Below are 16,645 nucleotides of genomic sequence, written 5' to 3' on the forward strand. Positions count from 1 at the left end.
CATAGTACAAACCTCAGGAATGGCAAATATACTCATCATTGCCTTAAAGGTCAGATACAGCCTATCTGCATTATGAATGAGTGCTGAGAGATTAGTCCCCATGGGTTCATGTGTGTTCATCAAGTTTGGTATCATTTATGTGATTATATTTCATATACTGTATAAAACGAGAGTCGACAGTTGCATGCGGAATGCAACATTGCATGCAAAGAGCGCAGCTCAGACCTGGCTTATCCGACTCCCTAATAAACACGTTCAGATGAGGTGTTATTAATACTGTGTCGAACTAACGAGGAATCAGTTGCCAATTCAGTGGAGGCACTGAGGTTGAATGCTGTTTGAGTGGGATTTAGACGAGGGTAATGGCCAATTAAATGTTGCTATAAATGTCTGACTGTCACCCCACACAGGATTGATCCGTCTCCGCTCCAGCCCATCTCCTAGACTTCAGGGAGTAAAGTACATCCTGAACGTAACAGCAACAGATGATAACGCATCTGGTGGGCCGCAGTCACTCTCCACCATTGCCCAGGTCATTGTAGGAGTTGACGATGTAAACAACAATAAGCCTGTGTTTGAAAAGGTACTGTGTATATTAATCATCTTATTTCTGTGTATGTATCTATCTATCTATCTATCTATCTATCTATCTATCTATCTATCTATCTATCTATCTATCTATCTATCTATCTATCTATCTATCTGTCTGTCTGTCTGTCTGTCTGTCTGTCTGTCTGTCTGTCTGTCTGTCTGTCTGTCTGTCTGTCTGTCTGTCTGTCTGTCTGATCGCCTTGCCAATTTAAATATTCAAGCGCAAGATGTAAAAGGGACAGACCACGGAGGGACGGGAGCTCCATTTATTACTCACACACTGCGTGGAAAGTTATGTGTGCACACATCCAAAACATGTGCCCAGAAAGCCACGCAAATAATGAGTAGGGATCTCTTCTACGTCTTGTGCTTGAATGGACAAAAACCACACCAATTGATTTTAAACATTATGTCAAAAATAAATCTTGGTAAGTATCCTAGTAAACATAGTCAGTTATGGTTTAAGTGAGCTTAAACAGTAGACAAAGACAATGCATGTTAAACCATATCAGTACATTGGATTCACACATTTGCCGTAAATCATGTTTGTGTAATCCTGCTGCTCTTAGCGTTTTTAATGTTAGTGTCACGTTACACTAAAGAAACGAAGGTGAGAACTCAATTGCAGATAAATGTGAATTTATTAAACATAAAATAAACAACATAAAACAAAACCCACGAGGGGGCAAAACAACTGGTTCCAAAAAACATAAACTCAAAACACACCAACACAGGGAAACAGGATACGTAGACATAACAAGGATTCCACAAAGACTGACAAACACAAGGAGCTTATAAAGGGAAGAAATTAAGAGGGAACAGGTGGGAGAAATGAAACACTAATCAGATAACAAGGGGGGAGGGATCAGAAAATGACAGAAGCACAAAGACCATACTGACAAAACCCACATGTGCACACAAGACAGGACAGGCATGTGACATTACCCCCTCCTTAAGGAGCGGCTACCAGACGCTCCACTAGGGATGGGCGGGACAGACCAAGGTGGGACGGGAGGGACAGACCAGGGAGGGATGGGAGCGACGGGAGGGCGGGACGGGGGCGACAGGAGGGACAGACAAGGGAGGGACAGACAAGGGAGGGACAGACCAGGGAGGGACGGGAGGGACAGACCAGGGAGGGACAGACCACGGAGGGACAGGAGGGACAGACCACGGAGGGACGGGAGGGATAGACCACGGAGGGACGGGAGGGACAGACCACGGAGGGACGGGAGGGACAGACCACGGAGGGACGGGAGGGACAGACCACGGAGGGACGGGAGGGACAGACCACGGAGGGACGGGAGGGACAGACCAGGGCTGGATGGGAGGGACAGGGGAAACAGAGAAGGAAGGAACAAATAAGGGAGAGGTCAACAAGGGAGGAATGGGGAAAACAAAATTTTCAGGAGGCCATGGTGGCCCACAAAGTTCAGGCGCCCAGGGCGGCACGGTCAGAGCAGGGTGCCTCAGCGGCGCGGGGAGAGCAGGGCACCGGGGCGGTGCAGGGAGAGCAGGACGCCTCAGTGGCGCAGGCAGAGCAGGGCGCCTCAGTGGCGCAGGGAGGGCAGGGCGCCGGGGAAACTTCTCCGGTCCAGCAGTGTCCACCGGCACTGGGACCACCGAAACACGATCTGCCGGCATCGGGACCACCGGAACACGATCCGCCGGCAACGGGACCACCGGAACACGATCCGCCAACATCGGGACCACCGGAACAGGATCCGCCGGCACTGGGACCACCGGAACACGATCCGCCGGCACTGGGACTACCGGAACACGATCCGCCGGCACCGGGACCACCGGAACACAATTCACTGGTACTGGGACCACCGGAATATGATCCGCCAGCCTTGGGACCACCAGAATACGATCTGCCGGCATCGGGACCACCGGAAGATGATCCACCGGCACTGGGACCACCGGCACACGATCCACTGGTACTGGGACCACCGGCACAGGGACCACCGGCACGGAGACCACCGGTACAGAGTCCACCGGAACACGGACCACCGGCACAGAGTCCATCGGACCACCGGCACAGGGACCACCGGAACAGAGACCACAGGAACAGAGACCACTGGCACAGGCACCACCGGAGCTATATCCACCGGAACAGGCACGGAGGGAGCCTTCCTTCTCCTCCTCCGTTTCAAGACCACCGGAACTGGGACCACCGGACTCAGGGGAAGAGCCCTCTTCCTCTGGCCAGTGAAATAATCCACCGCTGCATCAAACGTTAAACCATCCAGTGCTCTAATGACGATCCACTCAAATGGTTCATCCAAGGCATAATTGAAAAGGTCCTTCAAAGCATTGTGGTTGTAACCGAGTCCTTCCGCCGCCCTCCTGAACTCCTGCGCAAACTCCCTTAAGTCAGTTCCCCGTTGCCTCATAGCAGCCAGGGATCTCACCTTGACTATACGGTCCCATTGAGGACAGGAGACAGTAGAGGTTGGTGGTTGCGGCGAGTCCGTTCTCCGCTTAGTTCTCATAATGGTGGAATCCTTCTGTCACGTTACACTAAAGAAACGAAGGTGAGAACTCAATTGCAGAGAAATGTGAATTTATTAAACATAAAATAAACAACATAAAACAAAGCCCAAGAGGGGGCAAAACAACTGGTTCCAAAAACATAAACACACCAACACAGGGAAACAGGATACGTAGACATAACAAGGATTCCACGAAGACTGACAAAAACAAGGAGCTTATAAAGGGAAGAAATTAAGAGGGAACAGGTGGGAGAAATGAAACACTAATCAGATAACAAGGGGGGAGGGATCAGAAAATGGCATAAGCACAAAGACCATACTGACAAAACCCACATGTGCACACAAGACAGGACACAGGCATGTGACAGTTAGTCAAACAAAGAAAAAAATCACTCACTGATCTTGACTGTTTAATCCTTATTGAAGTTGCCTTGCCTATATTTTTTACAGTGAAATCTATCTGGTGTCATTTACCTTTGATTACTTTACTCAATGTCTCTACCTGAAAACTACTGTTACTTGTCTGGTATTCTTTTTGAAAGGTCCCATGGCATGAATATTTTATTTTATGAGGTTTTTCAACATTAATATGAGTTCCGCTAGCCTGAATGTTGTCCTCAAGTCGCTAGAAATTTTGATCAGTATAAAACGAGTTCTGGCTGTCTTTCTCTGCCTTTGAGAAACTGAGAGCTCAGATGAGCTGATCTTGAATTATCCTGTTATGACGTCATACCAGGAAACGTTACCGCCCCTTCCTCTGCTTTGCCCGCCCAGAGAATTAGTAGAGAAAGGAGTCAGTTTTATCAGTGGATGTCAGCAGCACAGGCTTTACCACACGGATTCAACAGCACCGCCACAAACAGTGAGTAACAGTGTTCATTAATGCCTGATCTGGGATCAGTGAGTTCGGATGGAAGCCAGTGACTAAAACGATCAACTTCACTCATTTCTGTTAGCAGCAATGATTATGATTATACTACAGAGAGCAATCAAAAAACACTCTTTATAATGTTCGGATCGGTCTGTCACGCGTTTATCTGCAGTTCACACTTGCCCAAACTGCCGTTTGAATGACGCTGATCATTATGCTCAACAGAAGCTCTTACTGTATTCATGTCGATGTCGAGTTTGCTCTCAAAAACTCGGTACATTAACACTTCCTCAGCAATCTATCCCCAGCTCCGTTTCTGTCTTTCTCTCTCTCGACTGGCAGCGCTGCAGCTGCTCCAGCTAAACCACGCCCCCATCCGCAGGTTATCTAATTTTAAATGCAAAGATGTCAGCCAATCACAACAGTGGGTGTTTTCACTGAAGACTCACAGCATACACGCCTCTTGAAACAGAGCATTCTAAACAGAGGGCTAATATCAGTATAGAAAAAAAATGCCTTTTATTTCTAAAATTTTATTTTTTCATGTAAAAACCAAACTATCAATATAAATACACCCCAGGAAACATTATAAAACAAAACAACCCATGCCATGGGACCTTTAACGTTACCAGCCATTGGCAGGTGTGGCAAAAAGTAAGATTTTTAGGCAGTGCATTGAACTGCCTTCCTTTTGAACATCCTTTACATCAGGAAACCAACTATGACATCTTCAAATGCTGTCTCTCTTGGTGTGTAGGTATTTGGAGCAAAGTTTTTGTCTTTTCTCCTTATCCTTCACTTGAATATTCGCCCTCTTTACTTTCCTTTTCATTTGATCCACTCCCTCTGTTTTTTTTCTCCCCCCGAGATATTATCAGAGCAACATGGGCTGATGCTTGATCAGCTGAAGACTGTTTAATTAAATGTTTGAAATATGTGCTGAATCATTATGGGTCTGCTTGCTTCTTGATGGTTAAACATGGGTTGAATGCAACACTGGAGATATTTAGAGGGTCTTAATCTCCCCAGGTTGCACAGTGAGGTGAAGAGATGCTTGGCCGTGGGCCGATGTTTAATACTTAAACTTCTCTTTAGGTCTGTGGAGCATTTTGTCATTTGGGGAGTTTCTCTTGGCAGGTTGTGAAGTAAATTAGCCTCCACTGAGACGCAAGACATCTCTTTATTTTCTGAGCCAGCTAAAGTGGCAGTTCTTGCTCCGCTATAAGAACTCAGAGCCAGACTTTTTTTCTTGATGCAGTTGCCCAGCTTCAGAGATTTTAACCCCATTCGTTTTTTGGTACCCATTCTATTCTATGCATGCTTTCGATTTATTTATTATTATTTTCCTCCTGTAATTATCCTTCTCAATACCTTTGCATGACCTTTTTAACACTAGAACTGCCAGGGGTTGTTGCATACCTAAAACTGCCAGTCGGTAAAGTTTACTCATGAATGAAGATAATTACTGTTGTGATACAGCTAAAAAGCGTAATATGCCACTGTATTTTCCCACTGTCTTCATAAAGTAATGTATAAAATTATTACTTTTAGTCATCATCTATGTTTCTTCCCGGTTGTTTTATGCTATTTTAAGTAGGCTACACTAATCACTTTTTGGTGAATATAGGCTATATCAGCCTATCAGAATATCAGCCTGCAATGACAATGAGAATTAGAAGGAAATACATACATATTTGGGTGGTGTAATATTTTAATAAAATGTCATTAATCACATATTAAGATTAGCCATGTTATTTAAATTACTAAAATATTCTAAATAGACATTTAAGAACAATAACGAAAAAGTAACATTAGGGGATTGTAAATAACACTATTTTAGTACAAGTCAATGCCTAGGAGCCTTGGATATTTTATTGAAAATCTGTCATGTACATAAAACAACAACAACAACAAAAACAACAGCAATGGGTAATCTTTACCCAGTGGTGGTTCTAGTGTTAAGTGGGGGGAAAGGGTTGTTACTAAGAAGTGAAGTTCTTTGTTTGTTGGTTTTATATAAAAATCACCTGAATCTCCTCCCTAATCCACCATCATATCTGATGATTTATGAACATCACTGGCCGTGTACTCCACTGAGAAGTTGTGTGTTGTATTGCCAGGTTTCCGGAGGTTTGTGAGATGGCTTGATGTTTCCGTTTCTGACCTTATGGAATTTGATGCTCACCTTACTGATTGAACAACACAGAGTTAGGGGTCGGGTTTTAGCTAGCTGCAGGATGAAAGACCCATCACAGACAGGGCCGAGTCCCTTGTTATTAATTAGGTGTCAGAAGTGGCCATCAAAGGAAAAGCTGTTGGACTGATTTGGGAATTGTCGCCATGTGTTTTAAACGTATTTATTTACTGTATTTGTTTTCCAGAGTCTCATCTAACCTTAGCTCTTTTAAGCTAAGCAAACTAATGATGAAAGGGAGGCAGCACTTGCTTTATTTTTGCGATTACGCACACTCATACACACATGCAAGGATGAAGAAGGTGTGTGGGTGGTGGAGCATGGCTGAATTATCAAGGCTTATTCCAGACGTCTCCACAGATTCAGTGGGATGGAATTGATTCAAGGGCGCTTCAATTATAAAACAGAGATGAATCTCAACAGAACCAAAGAGATAAGGATTAATACGCCTCCTCTCTCATTCTTCATACTGTCATTGTGCGTCCAGTCTACAATGTTTACTGATTTTCTTTCTTTTCTTTACTGATCATCTGACTTTCTTTCTTCCCAGTCACTCTATTTCTGTTTCTTTACTTACTATTACTATGACTTAGTATTAGTACTAGTTCACAGAGTCACTGTGGCCCTAAGAGATCCTGCTATATATGCATTTGAGACACTAGATACATTAAACAATAATGTATCTCGGCTGGCCACTTGTGATCTGGCCAAGTGTAAACTACCTTATTATATTTGGTTTACCCTTTTGTTTCCTTCTTTTTTTTACCCTCCCACAGTGTGCAGAGTATAAGGAGAAGGCTTCTGTTCTGGAAAATAAGCCAGCAGGAACATTTGTGCTGCAGGTCCATGCAGATGATGCTGATGAAGGAGCCAATGGAAAAGTTACATATGGTTTTATGCATAAAGACAGCACTGTTCCTGCCTTCAGCATTGAACCAGAAACAGGTAGCGATTCAAGCACACTTATTCAGTGAGCTCATTTATGGTTCAGTGTATACCCACTTACTGTACTAAGAACCTGAAAGTAGATGTCTCCATTGTCATTCCTTTCAAAATCAGGGATGTCATTTGAGATGTTATCTGAGATAAGTCACATGATTACAAAATAATAATAATAAATGTATAGGGTAACAAGTTATCACAACCTTTTTTATATACGTCTAATTGAGCACTCTCTTATAATGTCAGAATCATCACCAACATCACCCCCACCCCACCCCGAAGTATTTTCATGAATTCAAACTTGAGTTTAATTCACTTTAATCATAGCCTTTCAAAACGTGCCAACGCTCAAAGAGAGAAAAAAAGACAGCATTTAAATGTGTCGTCTCAAGTCCCTTTTTTAAAGAAATGGAATGCTTTATGAAATGTAACTGTTCATTGGACATCAATCAGCGTGTCTTTTATGGAGGAGAATAAAGAGAGAAAATAGGAATGGATTGCAGTGGGAGAAACATGAGGTACATTTGCAATGACTTCTCAAATGCAAATGGGAACTGATTTGACTGTGAACTCAAGCACAAAAATGAAATAATATTTCCCACAATACTGCTGTGTCTAAATAACGTTATTTGCTTGATTTCAAAAGATCCTTTCGTTCCTCATTATATGAGATTAAATGGAGATGTAGACTTACTTTAACACATAATATAGGCAACAATATTGAATTATCTGTAGGACTGTGAAAGGATAGAATCTGGTAAATGTTGTTTAACTACTGGTGAACAGAATCTCCATGGTAATAGAAGTACAATTTCAGGTGTTATCGTAACTGCAATGAAGTTTGATCGGGAGAGGCAGAGGGAGTATGCAGTAACGGTGACTGCCACGGACCAAGCGGCAGACCCCCTCATAGGCATCTGCCAACTAAACATTCTGATCCTTGATGAAAATGACAACAGCCCCAAATTTGAGAACTTACGCTACGAATGTAAGTAATAATCAACTTCTTTACAGCATGTTTCATACCTTCTACAGTGCTAATAAATATAGGCACTAAGTATAATTTAATATCCAAGTTGTTGCAAGCTTTTTCACACTTCCTAGGCAGGTGCTTTGTGTGAAGATTCTAGCAACAACAAAAAAAGTCTGACCACATTATATACGGAAATGAGACAATTACAAAACAAAGCCATTCAAAAATGATCTTTGTTTAGAACAGTTTAGAACAGATTTCTTTTTGAAGCATTGTAGCTGAAGATTAAAGTGAAATGCCTTGCATTTTCACGAAATCCAGGAATCTTATGCACAACACATGCTTTTTATGGTTTTCAAAAACCATAAAAAAAGCAAAACTCTATCTGGTTGAAGTGGGATGCAGAGGTTGAATGGCTTCTTCCACCATCAGACTGCTGAAAGACGTTGGCATCCATGGACAGGCTCTGCAGCAGACAATTAGATCAGTCTCTGAAGCGGCCGAAAGAAGCAGCCAGTGGATATGGATTAGGCGGAAGGACTCTTGCTGGGCTCAAAGAGCAACAACATGACCAACTCACTAATCTCCCCAGCCTACACCCCACTTGAGAACCCAGGCCATAACCCCAGGTCAGCTCTAGGCTTGAGTCAGGGAAAAGGATGCCCCTGCCTTAAAAAGTCCCGTGGGCTGTGCCAAATTATTATTATTATTTTGGGCAAGGGACACAAGCTCAGGTTTGATCACCCTTTAGCTGGCCACCTTTGATGAGAGTGTATAGTGTTGAATGGCCGAAACACCCCCTGATTCAAAGGTACACTACTGATGATGTGTCCCCAAAAAACACACACAAAAAATTAACATCCGTCCCACTTCTGAGATACAACTCTCACGCCACTCTCAACATCGAGGCAAACTTCATGTGCATACTATCCATCGGCACAATGGACAGTTAAACAACACGTGTTTTATGATTCTTTCCTTATGGTACTTGAGGGAATTATCAGATAGTATCTGGCCACTATATTATAGAAATAGTTCACCAAAAAATGAATATTCTGTTATCATTGACTCATGTCATTCCACACTCAAGACGTTGGTTAATCTTCAAAACACAAATTAAGATATTTAAATCAAATTTAGTTTATGTTCCTCCTTTAAAATTCCAGGTAACCAAAACTTGAACCAAAAAAGGTTATAAAGGCATTGTAAAATTAATCCATATGAATTGAGCACTTTGATCTCCTTTTCAAGTCTCCTTTTTTCTTTCTTTTTTCTTTTTGATTTATATGATGAACAGATTTAATTTAGCCTTTTATGTACATCTAAACAGTAATCAACATTAACAAACCATACAAACATTATTATAAACACACGAAAAACCAATGAGGTTTGCATGCACAAGCTTTTGTGTTTACCGTATGTGATGTGCTCTTGGTACATGTGTTTATATGCAATTAAAAGCCTGTTCATCATATCAAGTGATTGTATCTCTTCATTTTTGATTAAAGCATTCAAATATGGATTTGTTTTATGACACTTTATTAACTTTTTGGTCCTTTTAAGTTTTGTTTACCATTCAATAGGGGTGGACAATATGTCGAAGACGTCCACAATCTACTTTTAAAGTGAATCATAGAAATTGTCATCTTTTATTTCTTTGTAATGATGTTAAAATATGCTTTATGTGTGCACACTGAGGGACGGAGCTGAACACGCACAAGCAAAGTATACTTGGGGTTTTATGTGCACACCTAGCAGTCAAATATACACAAAAATTTGTCAAAATATCCATCTTAGTTAGTATTTAGATGAGACAGTCACTTATGAATTAGGGAAATAAACAGCTGGGAAAGAAATTGGATATGTGTCATTATATTAGATCCATGCATTTGGTCTTAAAGACTCAATACAAATATACTGCAACAATGTTTTTCTTACTTAGTATGTTTGTCTCCTAACCCTAACCCTAATTCTTATATCAATTACTAGATCAAAAAAATATGTGTTTGTTATTTTAGTTATCTAGTAGATGCATATTGATTTAAGAATTTTAAGATTGGGGAGAAGTCAAAATACTAAAGATTTATTTATTTATTTGGCAGTGTACCAACAAATGAATGATTAATGTATCATTAATGTTACACAAAAGACAAAGACAAAATCACGCACTGCTCTTGACTGAATAACTTTTTTAGTTTTATTAAGAATCAATGCATATTTAATTCATACAGGGAAGACTCTATAGATTTTAAAGTTTAACTCAGGGTTTAATGACTACTTTGATTGTTTGATGCAATATTGTGTTTTAAATTGTGCAAATAGATAAGTCCACAGACTTGCTATAGTCTGGATATTTTCAACAGTACATCTCAAAATCTTTGTAATAAGATTTTGATATGAAATTTTTGGAGAATTTGCCCACCCCCAACTTTCAGTGGAGTGAAAGAAATCACTCAGGGTTCAATTAATATATAACTTTGTTTGTGTTTCGAATTTTAACCAAAGCCTTATGAGTTTGGAATGAAATGAGGGCGAATAAATGGTGAGAGTTTTCAGTTTGGGGTGAACTATCTTTTTTAATATAGTTCTTAAGTGCCTTAAGATTCCCTTTAGCTGGCCACCTTTGATGAGAGTGTATAGTGTTGAATGGCCGAAACACCCCCTGATTCAAAGGTACACTACTGATGATGTGTCCCCAAAAAACACACACAAAAAATTAACATCCGTCCCACTTCTGAGATACAACTCTCACGCCACTCTCAACATCGAGGCAAACTTCATGTGCATACTATCCATCGGCACAATGGACAGTTAAACAACACGTGTTTTATGATTCTTTCCTTATGGTACTTGAGGGAATTATCAGATAGTATCTGGCCACTATATTATAGAAATAGTTCACCAAAAAATGAATATTCTGTTATCATTGACTCATGTCATTCCACACTCAAGACGTTGGTTAATCTTCAAAACACAAATTAAGATATTTAAATCAAATTTAGTTTATGTTCCTCCTTTAAAATTCCAGGTAACCAAAACTTGAACCAAAAAAGGTTATAAAGGCATTGTAAAATTAATCCATATGAATTGAGCACTTTGATCTCCTTTTCAAGTCTCCTTTTTTCTTTCTTTTTTCTTTTTGATTTATATGATGAACAGATTTAATTTAGCCTTTTATGTACATCTAAACAGTAATCAACATTAACAAACCATACAAACATTATTATAAACACTATATAAATAAGATTCCCGTCGGGGTCTCGATTCTCTTTTGGCTGAAGTGTTAGGATTAAGGGGAAGGGCCAGAGCCCTTCAAACTAAGATTTTTCACTTACACACTTCGAATGAACAGGTATGGGGAATTTCCCTGCATACACAGACTAGCTCCCCCAGGCTTGTATGTTCTGTATCATTTTATATCGTCCTATTAAACCCAAAGGCTCATATGTCAAACTGAAAACAAGTGCAATTTCTTAAGCCCAAATACAACGCAAAAAGCACTTGCGTATGATTTCTGATGAAGCTGTTTTTTCGAGAAGTCATTTCCTTCACATATGACTAAAACTACATCACAAAACTCTATACTGTATCAACAGCAGAACTGTGTTTCCAGCGCATGGTAAATAATCAGAGACTTCCCTCTAACAGACTTCTTGCGCGAGGACACCATGATTGGTACCAGTTTCCTGCGAGTGGCAGCACATGATGATGATTACAGCACTAATGCGGCCATCACTTACTCCATGTCCGAGGAGCAGCCGGAGTATCTACGAGTCAATCCACTCACTGGCTGGATCTACGTTAACCAGCCCATCTCTCAGGTCAGTCCTGCTCCAAACAGCCAGCTTGGGCTCAGTTTGAATGGAGTGAACTCCTCAAATGTGAAGTGGTTTTGAGTTTACCAGTGTGAATGTATGTGTCTGCTCCACGCACTCAGAGAGTTTTAAAAAGCAAGTTTCAGACTTGAGATTTCTCAGGAATACTTTCCAGCAGAATGATTCATCATTAAACTCTCATAGAGAGCAGGAGTTTGAGGTGTGTGAAAAGAGATCCACAATTGCACTTGCAACATGAATTTTATATAGTTTCTGTATGAAGTTTTAAGATACTGCATTGTGAAAGATATAGCAGGTATTTTAAGGATTCTGCTTGTTTCAATAAAGCTGATGTCTGAAACAACCTCACACATAAATACAAAAGACTTGTTTTAGCATTGATAGTTGTTATTGATGAGGTATTTGTTTGTGAGTGAGAGTGAGAGTAGGTGTTTAGGTTTGAAAGCCACTGATATTGGACCACCTTTGACAAGAGACCTTTGTTACTGTTGCTATGACTACCAAAGTCTTGTGTCGCTGGCGTATATCATGAGGTTTTGTTTCTCTGTGTTTCTGCGTTTGTATACGTTCTTTGAGCTATTACAGAGAGTGGGCGAAAATTGTTTAGCTGTCATTTCACATCATTCTACATGCAGGCAGCCTGCTATACGAAGCAGAATGCTGTGAATGCACAGCATCAGTGATTTGCACATGCATCTGCAATGAGATGACAACAAATACAATGATGTATCTATCTGTTGTGTTGACATACAAAAACACACTTGACACAGTTTCATTTAAAGGTCATTCTTGGTTTTACATTTTTAGATGCCAAGGATATTCTTATTTTCTTTCCGGAGGACCCAATACCTTATAAAAAGAGATAAATGAAGACAGCTGTGTGATAGATATTATAAAGAGATAATATATACAGAACAATGCGATTTCCATTAAAAGGGCGTACATGGTCCTGCAACAATGCTTAGGTTGGTGGTACGTGTCAAGGTAAAATCCACATGGATGGTGTGACCCAAGGTTTCCCGGCAGAACATTGCCCAAAGCATCACACTGCCTCTGCTGGCGTGTCTTCGTCCTATGATTTATCAGACCAGGACACCTTCTTCCATTGCTCTGTGGTCTAGTTCTGATGCTCTTGTGCCCACTGTTGTCGCTTTCTGCGGTGGACAGGGGTCAGCATGTTTACCCTGACTTTTCTACAGCTATGCAGCCACTTTCAAAACAAACTGCGATTCACTGTGTATTGTGACACCTTTCTGTCAGAACCAGCATTAATTTCTTGAACAATTTGAGCTACACAGTAGCTTGTCTGCTTGGTCGGACCACACGGTCCCTCGCTCCCCACGCGCATCAATGAGCCTTGGCCATCCATGACCCTGTCGCTGGTTCACCACTGTTCCTTCCGTGGACTACTTTTGATAGATACTGACAACTGTAGACTGGGAACACTCCACAAGAGCTGCAGTTTTGGAGATGCTCTGACCCAGTCGTCTATTGATCACAATTTGACCCTTGCCTAATATATCCCACCAACTAAGTAAAACTATTTTAAAAGACAACAGCTCCGCGCAACCACCTACGATTGAAACATCCAACAACAAAGGCAAATGTTAGTGAACACGTTTTTTTTATTTCTGTAAATGCCCGATTAGGAGAAGACGGGTAATAACAGATTTACTTGTGGATTTTATAGTGAATGATATAAGCCCACACTCTGCAGGCATTCAAGGGAATGATCAACTTCTTTGAACCCATGTTACACCGTTCCATGCTACACTCTGGAAAGTCATGCACATAGTCTGCATATACAACGCGAACGTTAGGATTACAGTGTCGCATGCAGCTATTATTCGCTTTACTCTGTTACATGAAAATTAAAATATAATGTCACAATGTTTTGATAGCTTACTTATGTAATTGTTGTATTCGGCTTTTGAATTAGTAAACATTTATTGATAAGATCTGTTTCATGTCTTTTCATTTGCAGTAGTCACTCATGTATTGTTTTGATAGGAATGTAATGTACTATATTTTGTATGCATTTTATATGTAAATTTGTGTATTTAAGTTCAAATAAAATAATGCAAAAAAATCAAACTCTGCTTTTTAAACACTTTGAAACAGCAGTATTATCAAGTTCTTTTTAATGTGTTAATTTTGTTAAAAATATTTAATAGCTTAAGCTAACATTCCACATTTGACATTCCTAAAATAATTTGGAAAAAATATTTTCTTATTTTTTTTCTTATTTTATTTAAATATTTCATCCTTGACTTCAGTTTGAAAACCCCTGTCTTAGCATATTTTCAAATTTCCCATTTTAAATTGTATTTGACATGGGTCAATAAAAATGTGATTGTTTCCAGAGGACCTACATCAGCAGGCAGATCATCGCTACAGATGGAGGGAATCGGAGCAGTTCAGTCGAGCTGGCTGTCACCATCACTAATGTGAAGAACCAGCCTCCACAGTGGGAGAAAGACAAATACGAGGTCATCATACCTGAAAACACTGTCAGAGACACTCCAGTTGTGGTATGTACTTAACATTATGCTGAACACTTATAATGTACTAGAGCTCTACAGATATGTCAATTATGTAGATTTATGCCTGCTTTTTACTTCAGTAAAAAAAAGAAAAGAAAAAAAGAAAAAAAAAACAGGATCAATGTCATACGGGGTAAGCTGTGTATTTCAGTGATTCCACCAATATTTATTACATAAAGGTGTCAGTTTCACCATGCTAAATATACTGTGAATGCAGGACCAAATGCAAGAGGCAAAACAAACATAAAGCTTCTGCTAAGTGATTTATTACTTTGGCCTTTGAGGCACACCTGTGAGGCACTCCATTAATGACTATGTCTTTCATGTGTGCAGTGAAGGAATGCTATGATGGATGTGGATAAATTTTAATCCCACAATAAGGTTGTGGATATTCCTTGAGGGGCTTGAGTTCCCAGACACTGTCGACTTTACTGTCATGTACTGGCGGTTACAACTGACAGTCTGTGCTTTCTGCTCGACCACACAGAGTCTTCACACAGCCTGTCACAAAACACATCCACAAGTACACACATACACACACTCAAATATTCCATTTAAACTATTGGTAAAATGCTGTAGGATTATCAAAGCTCCAGTCGCCACTTAAACCAGTGCTTCTGTATCCCTGCTATGAATCATCTGATTCTCTGCATCACATTTTAAGGAAGCTGCTTCATTACATTCACTATTTAGGAAGTCAGTCAATCACTGTCTCATTGGATAATTTAGTGACATTTCCTTTTTTTCTGTTTTCATTTGGTAACAAATGCACTGAAAGCATTCATTTGCAGAATTTCCTGGAATACTTGTTTTGCCATTAAAACCATTATTAAGGCAGATGAGCATTTTATGAAGAGCAGCATAAACAGAACAGCACAAACAAGGGACAAAAAAGAAAATAAATAAAAGACAAAAATAGAGAACGTAGAGTTCACGCTTGTTGTTCTCCTAATTGATCTTGTATTGAAATGTTATTCTGGTTTGTATAGGAAGTATTTACAATATTGTTCAAAATAATAGCAGTACAATGTGACTAACCAGAATAACATCTGCCACATAGCAATAAAAAAAATATACGAAAAACCTTGATTATTCTGGTTAGTCACATTGTACTGCTATTATTTTGAACAATACTGTATTTCGTCTAATGGTAAGATACCCTATTAAAGGGATAGTTCACCCAAAAATTAAAATTATGTTTATCTGCTTACCCCCAGGGCATCCAGGATGTAGGTGTGCTTGTTTCTTCAGTAGAATCCAAATGAAGATTTTTAACTCCAACTGTTGCTCGTATATGTAATTAGAATAAGACCCCATTGACATGCATTATACGAGCATCAGTTGGAGTTAAAAATCTTAATTTGTATTCTGAAAAAACAAACACACCTACATCCTGGATGCCCTGGGGGTAAGCAGATAAACATCAAATTTTCATTTTTCGGTGAACTATCCCTTTAACAGAGAGATTCTCAATTGTTATATGGAAAGAGAGACTAAATTCACTTAGGACAGAAAGTGCAGTTTAAGATGAAGATTACCTGCATGCTGTGTTCACCTGAGAATTATTTTTTTATGACATTAATTAATAATAACTATTATTATTATTATTATTATTATTATTATTATTATTATTATTATTATTATTATTATTATTATTATTATTATTATAGTATAGTTTATTTAAGCTGCAGTCTGTAAGTTTTTTTGGTTAAAAATGAATATGTTCTAATTTGAGTGGTACTGTTAGCTTTCTGTGGGTAATTTGAGTTTCTGCCGTTCGTCTTTGCGTGATTATGTCACATCTGTAAACATAAACGAGTCGGGGCTGGGCTATATTGCGTGTGTGGATGCTGCAGGTGGTGGATCGTTTATGGACTCTTCTTACAGCAGCTGGTATGTAATTAACCTAGCCTTTTGATGGCAGCTTGTAATCCATAAAGTTCAAAACGATAATCATCATTGACAACTGGTGCATTGATGGACAACCCACACATACACCTCAAAACATTAGAGTCATCCGCCCTGAGGATGCTCAACCCACGTAAAGAATATAACTCTGTAAATAACTGCAATTTCAGGGTTCAAACAGAGATGGCAACTAGGGATGCCCCAATATGAACATTTTGACAGATACAGATAACCGATAATTCTTTATATTTGAAAGCTGATAACCGATATGTCGGCTAATATCTAAATACAA

General features: G+C 39.8%; 1 protein-coding gene across 1 annotated transcript in view; it reads left to right on the plus strand.

The window, feature by feature from the left end:
* The window catches only part of si:ch211-186j3.6 (neural-cadherin), a 309,028-nt gene that overhangs the window by 173,146 nt on the left and 119,237 nt on the right, over positions 1-16,645 (plus strand). Inside the window, exons 8-12 of the mRNA XM_067437563.1 lie at positions 411-583; positions 6,928-7,096; positions 7,911-8,081; positions 11,715-11,887; positions 14,266-14,433. Of these exons, the coding sequence (XP_067293664.1) occupies positions 411-583; positions 6,928-7,096; positions 7,911-8,081; positions 11,715-11,887; positions 14,266-14,433 (854 nt within the window). The remainder of the gene's footprint in view (positions 1-410; positions 584-6,927; positions 7,097-7,910; positions 8,082-11,714; positions 11,888-14,265; positions 14,434-16,645) is intronic.

The sequence above is a fragment of the Pseudorasbora parva genome, chromosome 1 (genome assembly GCF_024679245.1).
Source record: "Pseudorasbora parva isolate DD20220531a chromosome 1, ASM2467924v1, whole genome shotgun sequence".
In the NCBI taxonomy this organism is placed as follows: Eukaryota; Metazoa; Chordata; class Actinopteri; order Cypriniformes; family Gobionidae; genus Pseudorasbora; species Pseudorasbora parva.